Consider the following 14055-nt stretch of genomic DNA (forward strand, 5'->3'; position numbering starts at 1 on the left):
TCCCACTGCAAAGAACTACCACAGAACTACAGCAAGGGTCACAAAGTTTCCAGCCGGGCCAAGATATCACAAAAAGCTGATGATTCTGATGTTCCGTCTCTGGTCCATGGTCCTAGTGCTCCCTACAGCTGTAGCATGTCAACTACATTATGACGTTTCCCCAACCCTGCAACAGGAAGCCTGGTAAAGAGGAGTGCAGGTGGCTCATCAGGTTCTGATGCAGAGTCTCATCAGAAACTGTTCATCATTCTCCAAATAGTTGATTCATGTTTGCTGGTATTCAACTTTATCCAGCGGCTCAGTGGTAGAGCACATCAGAGGATCAATGGTTCGATCCCCGGCTCCGCTAGTCCATGTAGATGTGTCCTTGGGCAAGACACATAAACCCAAGTTGTATGAATGTTAGTCCTGATGGGCAGGTGGCACCTTGCATGGTAGCTCCTGTCATCAGTGTGTGAATGGGTGTGAATGGGTGAATGATGACATGTAGTGTTAAAGCGCTTTGAGTGGTCGGAAGACTAGAAATACCATTTAAGCCTACATGACTCAAGTGCTCAGAGACCTTGAGAAAACCTCTGGCTCTGTACGTTTGAATGTATCTAAATAAAATGCTCTTTGTGGAACTGCCTTCCCACACAACTCAAAGCAGCTCATGACTGGCATTACTGTAAACTCAGGTTTGTAGAAGATCAGACATGTAGTCTGGTGATTCATTAGGGCCTGGTGGTGTCACTGTGTTGTCCTGTCAAGTTGTGTATATTTACATTAATACCTATCTGGAGACGGCTGTTGTAATGGAATCTAATCTAATCGGGCTAATATATGGTTGCAATCTGCCCCCTCACCACTAGATGCCACCAGATCCTCCACACTAGACATTCAAAACTGTATATGTAGCAGTAAGTAGCACTAGCCCATGGTATGCACTTGTACCTATAAAAATACATCGTGTAAATATAATGATTATTTACTTTATTAAGTGTGTTTGAGGTAGGTGATTATAACCAACAACAGAAAAGATAGAATACCCAGAGCTCAGGGTTACATCCTGGCCATGTCTGCCTCTTACTATGCTGTCTGCAGACAATCACAAACTAGGAGTTTGTTTACATTTACAGAAACATTGAAGAGGAAAAAAATATAAAAAAACACAATAGCAGCATAACAAAAAGACTGTTGTAACAGAAGAACATATGAACAATTACAGTTATGGACCCTTTAAAAATCTACATGCATATAAGCATACTAAACTGCTAAAATGTTTTGGACATGGACATTGTCCAACACATACACAATAATGGAACTAATTCTACAGTACGCCAAGTAAAAGTCTATGGATGCATTTGCTGGGTCTGTTAGGAGCTCGTACACAGAGTGCCCGTTCTGTCTTTCTTCCAGTAATATTGTCAATGCAATCTAATCCTCTAATCCTTTTTCTTACACACATGAAGGTATGTGCCATGTTCTCACTCTGCATCCAGGTATGAAGAGGTTTGTTAAGTAACTCCATCTTCACATCTAAAGCAGGATACGTGTGTGAAAACCACCTCAGTATAGACGCTGTCCCCCACCTGTCCCACAGTCCTTTCCACCTGAGCCGATCCTCGTCCCGTCGGATAGCATCACGCTGACATCCATTGTACTAAGAAGTATTTGGTGTCGGCCAGCCTTTCCATCTGCTCCAATGACGTCACTGAATTAAACGGTAGAAGACCCAGCAGGCGAACACAACCCAGTGGCTCGCCCAGTTCAGTTCAGACCACCTCTGGATGGTGTGGATGGCTGCGTAACCCTGCAAACAGGAAGTGACGGACACGCACAGGTGGATGGAAAATGTAACCCATTAAGACTTTCTCAGTCTCGTGTGACATGCATGGTCAATGTGATGTGTGGTGTAATCATGTGCTTTGGAACAATAGTGAGACTTAAAATCCAAATTAAATGTATATTGTAAATTCTCAAATGGTTATCTGAACTGCAGCGAGAGAACCAGGCCTTTATTCTAATCAATGTATCGATCATATCTACCTATACATTATATATCTATCAATCCATTATATGCTCATCCTCAGAGGGTCGAGGGGGACTGAAGCCAGTCAGCCATAAGCATCTCCACACAGAGGGGAGAGCCCTGTTGCAGTGAGGTGACAGTGTTAGCCCCTGCACCAGTGTTAGCCCCTGCACCAGTGTTAGCCCCTGCACCAGTGTTAGCCCCTGCACCAGTGTTAGCCCCTGCACCAGTGTTAGCCCCTGCACCAGTGTTAGCCCCTGCACCAGTGTTAGCCCCTGCACCAGTGTTAGCCCCTGCACCAGCCCGTATTGTTCTAATGTCCCAGTTTTATTAGCATGTGCCATCATACAGTATTTCAGTTAGAGGGCTGCCTGCTTTCTGATCTGCTCCTGTTTGGATGTTGCTGTTCCTTCATGTTCACCTGAAGTCTTGACACTTTCAGTGTGACGTACATTAACTCCATCAGTACTTCAGTCGTGTCATACTCACCACTCTGCTGCTCTCTCTTTGCTTCTCTAACACAAGTACCGATCGTTCACTTTATTTTTGTCTCTCCGTCTTTATTAAGCTTCTGTGCAGAAAGTGTAGAGTTTAATTCACTGATGTTTCCAATTAAAAGCCTTCCAGCAACCGAAAGGGCGTAATCCCTCCCATCCCTGGGAGGCTTTTCATTGCTCAAAATGGAGCCACTGTGTCCTGCACTATATCTTGTTGGCATGTATGTGGCATAGAAATATTCCTTGTTGCTCTCACCTCCTCTACTTCCTGTTCATCAACTCCAGGATCAAACATGGAGCCCAGGTAGGTGAGGTGGAAGATGGCCAGGAAGCTGAAAACCAGGTTTAGCAACATCACCCAATACTCCTACAGACCAGAAGAAGAAGAATAAACTGTGAAACAGTCACAAGAACATCTTCATAGTGTCTCTCATTCTTTTAAACCCTTGAGGAGAAACGTACGACCCCTGGACATCTTTGCTGACGTGGTTTAACTTGTCCCCTTTCAGCAGTGATGTAGAGGTGTACTCCAGGACCCTGTGACCTCACTGCTGGGTGCTGCTACAGGTGCAGCCAAGCACATATCTGACCTCAACCAGCAGCGATGCAGAACATTTCAACCAGAGAGGCCAGCAAAACAATGTTTTTCAACCTGATGCTAAGTTAGTTTTCAAAGCTACGTGTCGGGGCCCACTCGAGTTACAGGTTCATTTTATTCATAAACCCGGTTTACAGATGTGACCTTTTCTTCTTTTCATACAGGTCCAAAGCCATACAGAGGAGGATTCAATCAAATCTTAGGCAAACAGCAACACCATCAACTTCAAGCATCTTATCTTAAGCAAAAGCTGTGAATTAATTGAGTCTCTCCGGGTAAATGGTAAGAAATAACGACACACCGATCACAATTTTCTAGGCCGATTCTGTTTTTATGAAAGTCTGACCTGCCTCTTCCGATTTTTGCAAGGACGAGAGCAAGGCTGAAAAATGAATTCCAACCGTTCTGAAGTGGAAACCGTCATGTTATTGCTATCGACAGCGGTTATTTGCATAAAAACACAACAAAATTGCCATTTATAGTTTTAATGATGTATTATAAGCTGCTTAGAGCTAGTGTTGGGAAGACAGCAGATCAGCCGCTCAACTCTGGAAGATAAGATATCCTCAGGTACAGACCGAGACCACAAGTGCAGCAATCACACTCTTACATGCTGGGACCCGCCCTGACATGATGTATAGTAAGACGCCACACCACCAGACGGGCTGCGGGGCGAACCCCTGACTCACATTCCCAGAACTCCAGGAGGAGCACTGTTCTGCAAAACGAGGCCACCGAAGACCTCCATTACCCTCCGGGAGGTCCCCAGCCACAGGCCTAGACTGTCCAGGCTGGTGGGTGCACTGTGCAGCCTGAATTCATCTAATGCAGCTTCTGCTGCGGACCAAAACACCAGACAAGAGTCATCGTGGCCTCCAACACACAGCAGCTCAGTCTGCATCTGCTAATCCAGACTGGCTCAGCCAAATATACCGCCGGGCCATGGTCAGCTGTGCCAAGGAATCACCAGAAACCCTGGCCTGAGAGGGAGCACCCTGGATCACAGTATCCACAACCGTCACCATTTCCAGCAAGAGGTCAGCTGGGCTCCTGGACACCAGTTCCCGTATCAGAGCCTCCAAATAGACCAGCAGAGGTGCATTAGTGATTACCAGTCATCGCTGCAGACTGATAACCCATCAGTGGCGTGGCACTTCTTATGTGGGTGACAGACAACTCTACTGCCTGTGGGTATCTTGGTCACACCAACTAGGCAGTACTGTGCACCATTTAGGCTGCAGTAGACTCCTCAGGTTGAGACCGAGACCTCTGCAGATGTTTGGCCGAGTCATGGTCCACTGGCAGAGGAGCGTGCCTCTGGCTCCTGGGTCAAGGTCCAGTGCAAAGGCGTTTGCTGAGAATGGCAAGGCAGGTCCGAAAGGCGGCGCCGTTTGCGACCATGCATTCGATGGATGGCATGTCCTCTAACTGTCTTTGCATGATGTCCGCCCTTGGATCACAGAACTGTTCCCACTCAACCAAGTTTTGCCTCTTACGGATCTTGTGCCCTCCAGCCAGAGTACCGGAACTTAGGGGGAACCGGACCCTGGCCAAGTGGCATACCGTCTAAAGCCTCTCATCACAATGCGGCCATCAATCGGTCTGGAGCGTGAGATGAGAGTGATGCCAGTCATAATAAAACATGTACCCCAGTTCAAAAGGTGGACAAAATTGTTGCTTAAGACCAAAAGAAGAGGAACGACAACTCAAAATAAATTCCCGAAGCATAGGTGGCGACAGCGCTCCAATAATGCGTAGTGACCAATACCTACCACCAAACATGACTACTATCAGTCTCCAGTGAAAACCAACAGCGCCAAAGCTAAAGCAGAGAGCTCCCACTTACCAAGTCAGTATGTGATCAAGTCCTGCACGCAAGGAGCACAATCGTCATCTGCAATCAAAACGAACAAACTCGCGACACGTCAAGGGGGTTGCACGGCAGTCCAATAATCGGCTATTAAACCAGGACCAGTAGGATAGAAAGATGGGTGTGCAACATACGTATAGTGCACAGCGAGTGACATCACACCCACACAGGTGTGTCGTCGCTTTTCGTAACTTTAAATCCATATAGATATGGTTTCACTTTACTCTTCCCTACAGTGGCATGTACACTTAAACTTCTAAGATAGCTCAGCAGTAGGTAGGTACCCGTCTGACACTGAATACCACGCTGTGGGTTGCTTGTGTGCTGATGGCTTAGCATCGCTCACAGAGCTGCATAGAGCTGAAGCTGTACCTTCTTGTGCTGATGGCTGCAGTCAGAGGTGCAGGCCCTGGACAGGATACAGGCACTGAAGATGGATGCAAGCTTCTTTCTCAGAACTGAGCAAAAGAAAAAGAAAACATACTGATTAACACTATTAACACCAGAGTACACAGAGAAACCTGCTTCCTAGATCAAGTCAAAGTGTAAATTCTGCATCTTGTCTTTGTGCAGGAGAAAGGGATGGTTCTATTCTACCGTCAATGGTTAAACTTTCACAGTTAAATACAAGCTGATTTTTTCTCTCACCATGTTCAACATATGTGATGAAGCCCAAAGAGAGCAGAACAGCTCCCAGGTGAAAGCTCAGACCCTGAAGGAAACAAACAGCACATTAAGTTCAAGTAGTGACAGTCAATCATTCAACACCTACTGCCCACATTCATGATTCAATGATATGCCCGGGTGTGTCTAGTGACCAGAGAGAACTACAGGGGGTCTACCTGTATGTTAAACATCAACATTGTCTATCAGTGAACAGTTAAAGTCACATGGCACAAACGGATGACAAGAGATTGTAGTTTATCATGTGTTTCCATACTGAAGTGAAAGAAGATGGGCTTCCAACCCAATAATAACGGTCTCCAACATGTTGTATCTTAGAATGGCCCCCAATGCTGTGGATAGAAGTGTGCATCGTGTTACTAACATGCAGTAAGGCGCTGGCAGTGTAGGTCACCAGGATGGCTGGAAAGGTCCCCAGTCTCATGGCGTTCTTAAAGGCATCTGATGAACATAGAACAGAACACAGTAAACACAACGTAATGACTTTATAGAGATCAAGTTTATCATGTAACTTTCAAAAAAAATCATGTAAATACAAAGCTGTTGATGTCTTTTAATGTGACAATGAGCTGATACTACCAAGTAGCAGCCAAACTAAATACCAAGAGGGCTGCAAATAACTCAGATTTTGTTATTGATTAATCTGCGGGACAAAATAAATGTGTAAAATGGCATTCATCTTTTCAATGCCACAGGGATGCCTAAAACTTTAGGATATTTAGTTCACTGCCGTATATGAATAAGAAAAAAAAGCAGCTCGTCACAGGGACGCTGGGAGCAGCGAATATTTGGAATTATTAATTAATAAATTGATCTTCACAATAGTTCCAAATGAATTTTCTATAAATACCAGACAAAGATGATACTGCTCCGTCTTTCACTCAACAGTTGGGAAATACATCAAGAGTAACATCAGAGAAACTCAACAACGTCACCATCGTCAAAGTCCCAGCACTAAAAAGTGGGCGGGCTTAGAGGACTGTTTAGATCAGGAGGAAGACGCTCTGTTTCACTGCAGCGATCAGTACATGCAGATGAACTTCCTCCCTCCGTGCTGCCAGCACCAGAGCTCCTCGCTCACCCGCCGGTGAAACTCATTTCACGACATCCAGAGGACGTTCATCTGCATGTGCTGCTGGTGGAAAAGCTGCAACATTTCTCTCCAATGAACCAGATCTCAGACACTTTGTTGTTGAAATCCAAACATCTCTTCCTGTCTCTCTCCATACTGCTCGGTCAGCTACTACGATCCACAAACACACGTTTTCATGAGCGGTGAGGCTAGCTACTCATCCAAAGTCTCATTTGATTGCAGGATTTCTTGTAAATACCCCAGAGTGATGGAGTCTTTAAACATTTGAAAGCGTGCTACAGAAGAGAAAGGACAGGGATTTGATGTAAATACAGTGTTTGATCATTCTGGAGTGTTTCAAGTGGAGATAAGGACTTACAGGTTTTCAGCCATCTGGACATGGGGATGTTCCAGGACGTCACCACCAGCACCATGGAGCGAGGCATTTCCACACTGAGAGGTTTCACCACACGCATATCCCTGCATCATAACACACAGACACAGAGTATCGTTCACTCATTCAGCCCTCTATCAGGTCTGCTTTGTGTGAAATGTGAGGACTTTCTTTCTCTGGTGTTGAGCACTAGCAGCATGCTAGAGAGGAGCGTACTACGAAGCCAGTTGGACAGAGCCAGGCTTTCTGTGCGTTAGTTGGCTCCACAAAACCTAAAGCTCCAGTCGGAGATAACTGGTACCACGACGGTGGTTTTATAATATAATATATAATAACAGTCTTTGTTAACCAGGTTTTCTTCAGCAGACGTTCCCACAAAAGGGGTCGTTTGGCGTCACTTGACTCTTCTACTGCACTGAATAAACCGTTCTGTGCGGCCTACTTCAGTCAAGAGGAGCAATTTTGCTCGATACCAGCAGTTTAACATTAGGACCAAGCATGAAAAGTTTGAAAACTTAATACAAAGTGGCATGAAGTTACTGTGCCTTCATTGTTCTTTTAGTGTATTGATGATATGCTGATTAATATTTTAAGAGTTAATATTACCTGAAGTAAACAGGGAAGAAATGAGAGGAGGAAGACTGAGGGGGGGGCACCTCCACCAGAATACACAGCTGATGCTGTATGTGGGTGCAAACTACGGCCCCAGGGAATCTTATGAAGGAAATATACCGCATTTCATCTGCAAGTAAACATCATCCTGACTAATAACATAATGAACTATTAATGTATGCTGCGTGGGATTTTATAGAAAGCATCTTTTAGAGCCAGCGTGAGAAAATACCCTGAGAACAGCGCAGCCTACAGTGTTAAAACTCAGACTGTATCATCATGTAAAGGTCTCCTGGTGCACACAGTTTGCATGACTTCGTTGTGCATATCACTCTTAAAAGGGCATCGTCTGGAAAAGCCAGCCGGTCTACACGGTGTCTGACCTCTGACGAGATCCTCTTACAGTTCTGAAACTGAGCTCACAGGATGTTCAAAGTATGGTGAGGTCATTTCCAACGAAGTTGATGAGTGAAAGATGCTTCAGACACGATTTCAATCTAAAAGTGAACAACCTCCTCCAGAGCAGGTTAGGTGTTCATGGCGATTTAGTCGGCTTCAAAGAGAGCCACCTTTGTGACATTGGAAGGTTTCGGCTCAACCTACCAGGCTAAACCACTGACCTCACTCTGTAGTCCACCCCTCAGCTCAGACCCAGCTCAACTTACCATCGGATGTTGTCCTTTTCTTCAGTGAAGCCTGCACCAGCCAGCATGCTGGTGCCTTCACTGAGGTGACCCACAAAGTAGTTGCTGAAGTGGAAGGACACTGCATTCTCATAAGCATGAAGCCACCTGTGCATCACACCACACACACAAGACAAACAGACGTGTTATCTCTGGTCAGCTGAACTTCTTCTCAGAGGACATCTTAACCTGCGTAGAGTTGAGGTTAAGAGCCCCTCTGGCACAGATTACTTCAAGGCACTTAAGTAATCTGATTATTCCCACTTTCTATAGAAAAGAGGAAACTTCAGTCACAGGATAACAATATAGAATCATTTGCTATCATGTGACAGAAAGGACTATACCAGTGGCTTTGCATGTTAAAGGGAAAGCTCACCACACAATCAAAAGTATATATTGTCCTGTTATCTGTAGAGCTAGTTATCAATCTACATTATGTTGGTGCTTGGTCCCGACATGAAACTTCTCACAACACGGTCGGTGGATTATCTTCAGTAACCAGGTCAAGGAACACTGCTGTTGACATTTTCAAATGTCTTTTTGGACCATCTAGTCCCATTAAATATGACAGAAAAATATTCTAAGTATTATTTTGACTCGGTTTCCCTCTGCTCACCTCATTCCCTCCTCGGTATAGTCGGCCTCAAACTATTACGCTACAACGGTCTGCAGGAAATGTAATCGTCCTGTTCATCCAATGATGGATCACATGTTTGTGTAGCAGTACGATGTGTGCAGTGTGGCTGAACGAGACACAGAACAGCAGCCCGCTGCTCAGATGCAGAGGTCAAATAACATGTATGGACCTGTATGTATGTGGCCATTGAAGTTCTAAGTTGTAAGGATAGGATGATTGTACAAATGCACTAGTATGGTCCTTTGAAAGGTTCTCGATATAATATTCAGAGCATTAATATAGCAGCAAACAATAATGCTCAATGTAAAGATTAGCGGTGTAACAGATCATTGTCGATCTGGATTAATGACAGTTTATCGTCACAGTGTGAAATAAAGTTTTACTGACATCGTTATCTGCCAATGTTCAGTAAAATATGCGATCAGGACATCATTTATGCTTTCTCTTGGCTGATCTTTGATGTTGCATTGTAAACAGCCCATCCGACAGCAGGAGAGCTGGTAAAGTGGCTAATGGACAACGGACGGAGGTTCCATTCAGTTCCATTGTGATGCGTTCAGGCTCTGTTCGGTGAAAATCAGTGTTGAGCGAAGGTAAAACATACTGTTATCATGTGTTCACATGTAATCTCGTAGAAAGTAGTGTTGGTGAGAAACTTGAATAAATCCAGTTGTTTGAAGACGTTTTCACAGCAACATAGATAGATATTAGAGATGAACTATAACCTGTTTACACTAGCTCAATAATCATTAAGATTTGTTTTTAATCAAAGAAAATACAATCTCTTATTTCCTAATCATTTGAATTGTGTGCCTTTCTGAAAAAACACTATAAATAACTTTTATTTTTGGGATGGTGGCATAAAGAAATAAATAGTCTGGATCCGTGTAGACCAGCTGCTATAATCAAACAACAAAGGGATCTGTATCTGTTAATAAGGATCATCAATGATCAATTAGTATCAGCGGCAAAAAAAGACATCATCAGTGATCTCTGGAACTTATATTTGCTCTTTTTTGTTTGTTTTATGATCCGTTGCACCACGAGTGAAGCTACAGTGGAGTGATGTCTGATGAGCAGAGATGGAGCTAGCGTGGCCCACTGGTTAGCTCTCATACAGCAGCTACAGCTGATCAGGCAGTCGCTCACAGAAGTGTAGCACCAGCTCATGTAAACACTGTTGGATCTATCAACACTGCTGCCGTAAGTGCTTTTAGCAATGTTCACGCTGTTAGCTGCGAACTGCCGGCTCAGCCGTCGCCGTGTTGTAAGGCGTACAGAGACAATAGAAACGCTGTGAATTTCGCATATAGCACCTTTCATTTCCAAATTTAGGCCACATGTTGACAACATCTCCATCCACTGATGAAGACTGTAAGATGCAGGCGAAAGCCAAAGTAAAAGCTAGTAAGTGGACCTTAAGTTCATGATTTGTCAATGAACCCGATAGCTGATTACTGTAACATCATTCTGATGCTATAATCAAGCACAGAACCTCTAAACTGAACTTTGGACAGTTGGCCGTGTGCTATCTAGCAGTATGATAAATAAGTAATTGGTTATATTTAACTGCAGTAGACTTATGGGAGTCTGTGGGGGAAACAGTAAGTTCTAACCCTGAGAACAAGCCTTACCTTTCTCAAATGTATCTTGGAAGCAGGGAAAGAAAGACAAAGAGTATGTTGATAAACCAGAGAATTGGAACAGCTGTTGTATTGGAAAACTACCTTAGTTGAAGGAGGAAAACCATTTCAATGATGATTTCAATGATGATTTGCCTTACTTCTGTGTGACTGTGTTTCCATAGATGGGGATTAACAAAGGGAACAGGTAAGGGGCGACGCAGGTGGAGACCAGCAGACAGATCTGACTCTTCAGCAGGCTGAGGGAGGAGCTACGCAGCCACAACCAGCTCTGAGGAACAAACCACCTCATCACCACCACAGTACTAGACATGCATAAATAATAGAATGCACACTGAAGCTGGAAACATGAACTACTCACCAGTTTTGTGCCCTCAATGGCGTTCTGATAAGTGGAGAAGCTGATCCAAGGGCCGAAGACAACAGTGCCAACAAAAAGGACATAACCCAGGAACTCAGCCGGGGAGGGCAGGCTGCCCACTGTTCCTCTGTCCAGGTCAAAGGCCAGGGAGATGGCCTTCATGGCCACCACCATCTGAGAGCCTGGCACACACACACACACACACTTCAGAAACACACTAGGCATCTACCAGGATCATGGTTGGACATATTGAAAAAGTAGACCTTGTTTTATTGAGTTGAAACAGCACATGACCCTGAATATTGCTGTTGTAGCAACATGTTTACTGAATGCAGTTAATATAGAAACATTTCTAACAGAGTAGTAGTTTTCTTGACTTAGCAAATATTAGAGTTTGGATCTCAAAGGTGGCCGGTTTGTTCTCTGTGGAGATCAGCGGTCATTGCAATTGTGTTTGTGGATCTCAAGCAGTGTTGTCATAATGCAGCAAATGCAGGGCTTACATCAGTCCCCACTGTGTGACGTCACTCGGTGATAGATGGTGACTGAACAGACATTTATCTGAGTGAATATTTTGGAGATCTTAACTTTAAAGGGGCCCTTCACTCATCATGGTTAGGCCTACTCCGTCTGTTGTAAAGTGTGGCTCTGCTCTGGAAGGAACATTCTGAAGGATGAGAATAATAACCCTGATGTCGTCGTCATACTTTATATTATTATTTTTAAGTATAAAAACAGTTGAAAAAGATCATGAGATTGATCTTCGATGAAGCTCTAAAGTTCTCTGAAGTGTACCTTTCTTAAACACATTGTTGTGGGAAATGTTTATTCTATCCTCTTGGAAACACTGAACTGCTGGAGACTATACTGAGACTTCTTTTTCACATCTAACAGAGAAGCTTTGCCCCAGACACAGCAGTGTTGTAGAAAAGACTCAAACCAAAGGATGGAATGTTTACCTCTGATTTTATGCCAGGTCACCATGTCAATCAAATGCAACTCTCTGAAATGAAAAAGAGAAGAAAACTAAGTTTACAAGACTTCTATATTCTACTACACAAATGTGTAGGTTTGGAGAACAACACAAACAAACTCACTGAGGAAACGGTTAAACTACAACAGGAAGTGTAGACGTCGTTGACTGTGAAATAATTCAACAAGCAATGCCATGGTGTGATTCCAGCACAAAGAACATCACTAATGGCAGCAGACACACAGCCGCACTCACACACACACAAACACATCGATGGTCATTGAACCAAAATGGTTCGTGCTCAACATCAGAACAGATGCAATGATGTTGCTCTGAAGTGGGTTTAACAATCTGATCGATCAAACTGTAAACAGTGTATGAGAGTGTTGTTGCAGTGTGCAGCACTACAACATCACTGCTGCACAGTGTGTGGACACCACTAGCTGGAGATGCAAGTGGCATACTGTCTCAATGGGCACATCCAGGACAAATGATTTTCTCTTGTTTCTATGTGAAAGCTCCAATAATTCATATCGGTCTCCGGGAAACTAGGTGTTCTCTGCACTGTGTTTTCTCACCCAACAAGCAGGTAGATGAGGATGACAACCGAGAGGAAGAGGCCTCTGCTGCTGGAGTGTCGGCTGAGGAGCAGAACAAGGTAACAGAGCGCACAGAGCCACAGCACCCACAGCATGTGCAGCTCAAAGAACAGGAAGAGGCCGCAGACCCCAGACAACGCCGACACTACATGCTTCACAGTGGACACACCTCCTGAGGAACACAAGCAGGAAGACAATAGGAATGACACTCAAGTCCAACGGTCTATTGTTTCCCTAATAAGGCTTACATCTGACTGAAATACATCATATGGAAAAGGGTTTTATTTATGTCCATTCTAGCCATGTCTAGGGGTAATAAACATGTATGACATGGTAAATCTACTGACTATTATGAAAAGCTAAATATCACGATACAATCTTGGATTTCCTGATAGCAGACAGAATGTAGTGGTCTGGACCCGGTCAAATCCAGGATAGGAGATGTTGTTGGTCAAGGAATATTATCTCATTACGTCAGTACGGACAATATCTAAACTTGCTTCCAGCTATGTCCATATGAGAAAAATAGATAAGACGAGTCTTCCTGTGAATGCTCCTACTTGCTGATTTGTAGTGTAGCTCACCCAGTCTGAAGCAGAGTCTGCAGACGAGGCAGAGCAGCAGCAGGCTCCAGACCTGCTGTAAGCCCTGCTGGACTGTACTGACCCCACAGCTCTCAGCCAACTGCTGCAGCACCAACAGCCTGCTGGACATGTCCATCCTGCAGCTCAACACAAACTACGGATTAGAACTTTCATCAAACCATAAAATAAAAGTAGCACTGAATGACGCTGAGATCAGTTGAATTACATCCAAGGGTTTAGACTACTTAGATAGCACCTCTGGTCAGCAGCACGGACTACTATCAGTGCCAACACAAGCGGTGCATGAGAACGTTAGCCTCCACCAAGGGAGGACTTCATGTAGGGCGCATTAGTTAGTGCTCACGGACAGCGCGTCTTTTCCACATAGCCCACCTCTACAGACTCGAACTGAGCTACCTGTGGCCCGCTATCTTGCTGTAACGTGCGACACATGCTTCACTAACTAGCGTTAAGCTAACGTTTGATATAACTTGTCTTAACTTTGTAAACGCAAACAAAGAACGTACACCGCGTTAACCACGTAACGTTAGCTAGATGTTTTCAGGAATGTCGCGTGCAAACGTTACCGTAAACTTGTTGACTGATTGGTGGTTACGTTGACTTTAGATCGCGATAGTTCTGGAGAACAAATCAGCGCATTTCAGTGGAATGTGGCAGGGCCGGACAGAAGTGCAGTTGGCTAACGTTCCAGCTACACTCATGTATTAGTACAGTTAGTCAGGCAGCTGCAGAGGAGGATAACGGCGACATGTCCAGACCTGATACAAGCCTGGATGCTGCGAAGTCACATTCAACATAACGCTCACTTCCGTTCCC

At 44.4% G+C, this 14055-nt stretch overlaps 1 protein-coding gene across 6 annotated transcripts in view; it reads right to left on the bottom strand.

Annotated features, from left to right (window-relative positions):
* Positions 1–217: 217 nt before the first annotated feature.
* Positions 218–14055, bottom strand: part of LOC306702734 (protein-serine O-palmitoleoyltransferase porcupine-like) — a 13883-nt gene continuing 45 nt past the window's right edge. The window contains exons 1-13 of one of the 6 annotated variants that reach the window (XM_079168396.1): positions 14046–14055; positions 13219–13355; positions 12614–12806; positions 12022–12065; positions 11063–11244; positions 10842–10972; positions 8404–8529; positions 7112–7212; positions 6025–6101; positions 5625–5688; positions 5349–5434; positions 2765–2875; positions 218–1792 (exon numbers count right to left, since the gene is read on the bottom strand). The exon at positions 14046–14055 is cut by the window's right edge and continues 45 nt beyond it. In XM_079168396.1, coding sequence (XP_079024522.1) covers positions 1691–1792; positions 2765–2875; positions 5349–5434; positions 5625–5688; positions 6025–6101; positions 7112–7212; positions 8404–8529; positions 10842–10972; positions 11063–11244; positions 12022–12065; positions 12614–12806; positions 13219–13354 — 1353 coding nt within the window. In that variant the 5' untranslated portion in view covers position 13355; positions 14046–14055 and the 3' untranslated portion in view covers positions 218–1690. Of the gene's footprint in view, positions 2876–5348; positions 5435–5624; positions 5689–6024; positions 6102–7111; positions 7213–8403; positions 8530–10841; positions 10973–11062; positions 11245–12021; positions 12066–12613; positions 12807–13218; positions 13356–13805; positions 13935–13997 lie in introns of those variants that run through there. The other 5 variants (XM_079168394.1, XM_079168395.1, XM_079168399.1 and 2 more) reach the window with 5 other exon arrangements.

Source organism: Pholis gunnellus, assembly GCF_910591455.1.
Source record: "Pholis gunnellus genome assembly, chromosome: 2".
Taxonomy (NCBI): Eukaryota; Metazoa; Chordata; class Actinopteri; order Perciformes; family Pholidae; genus Pholis; species Pholis gunnellus.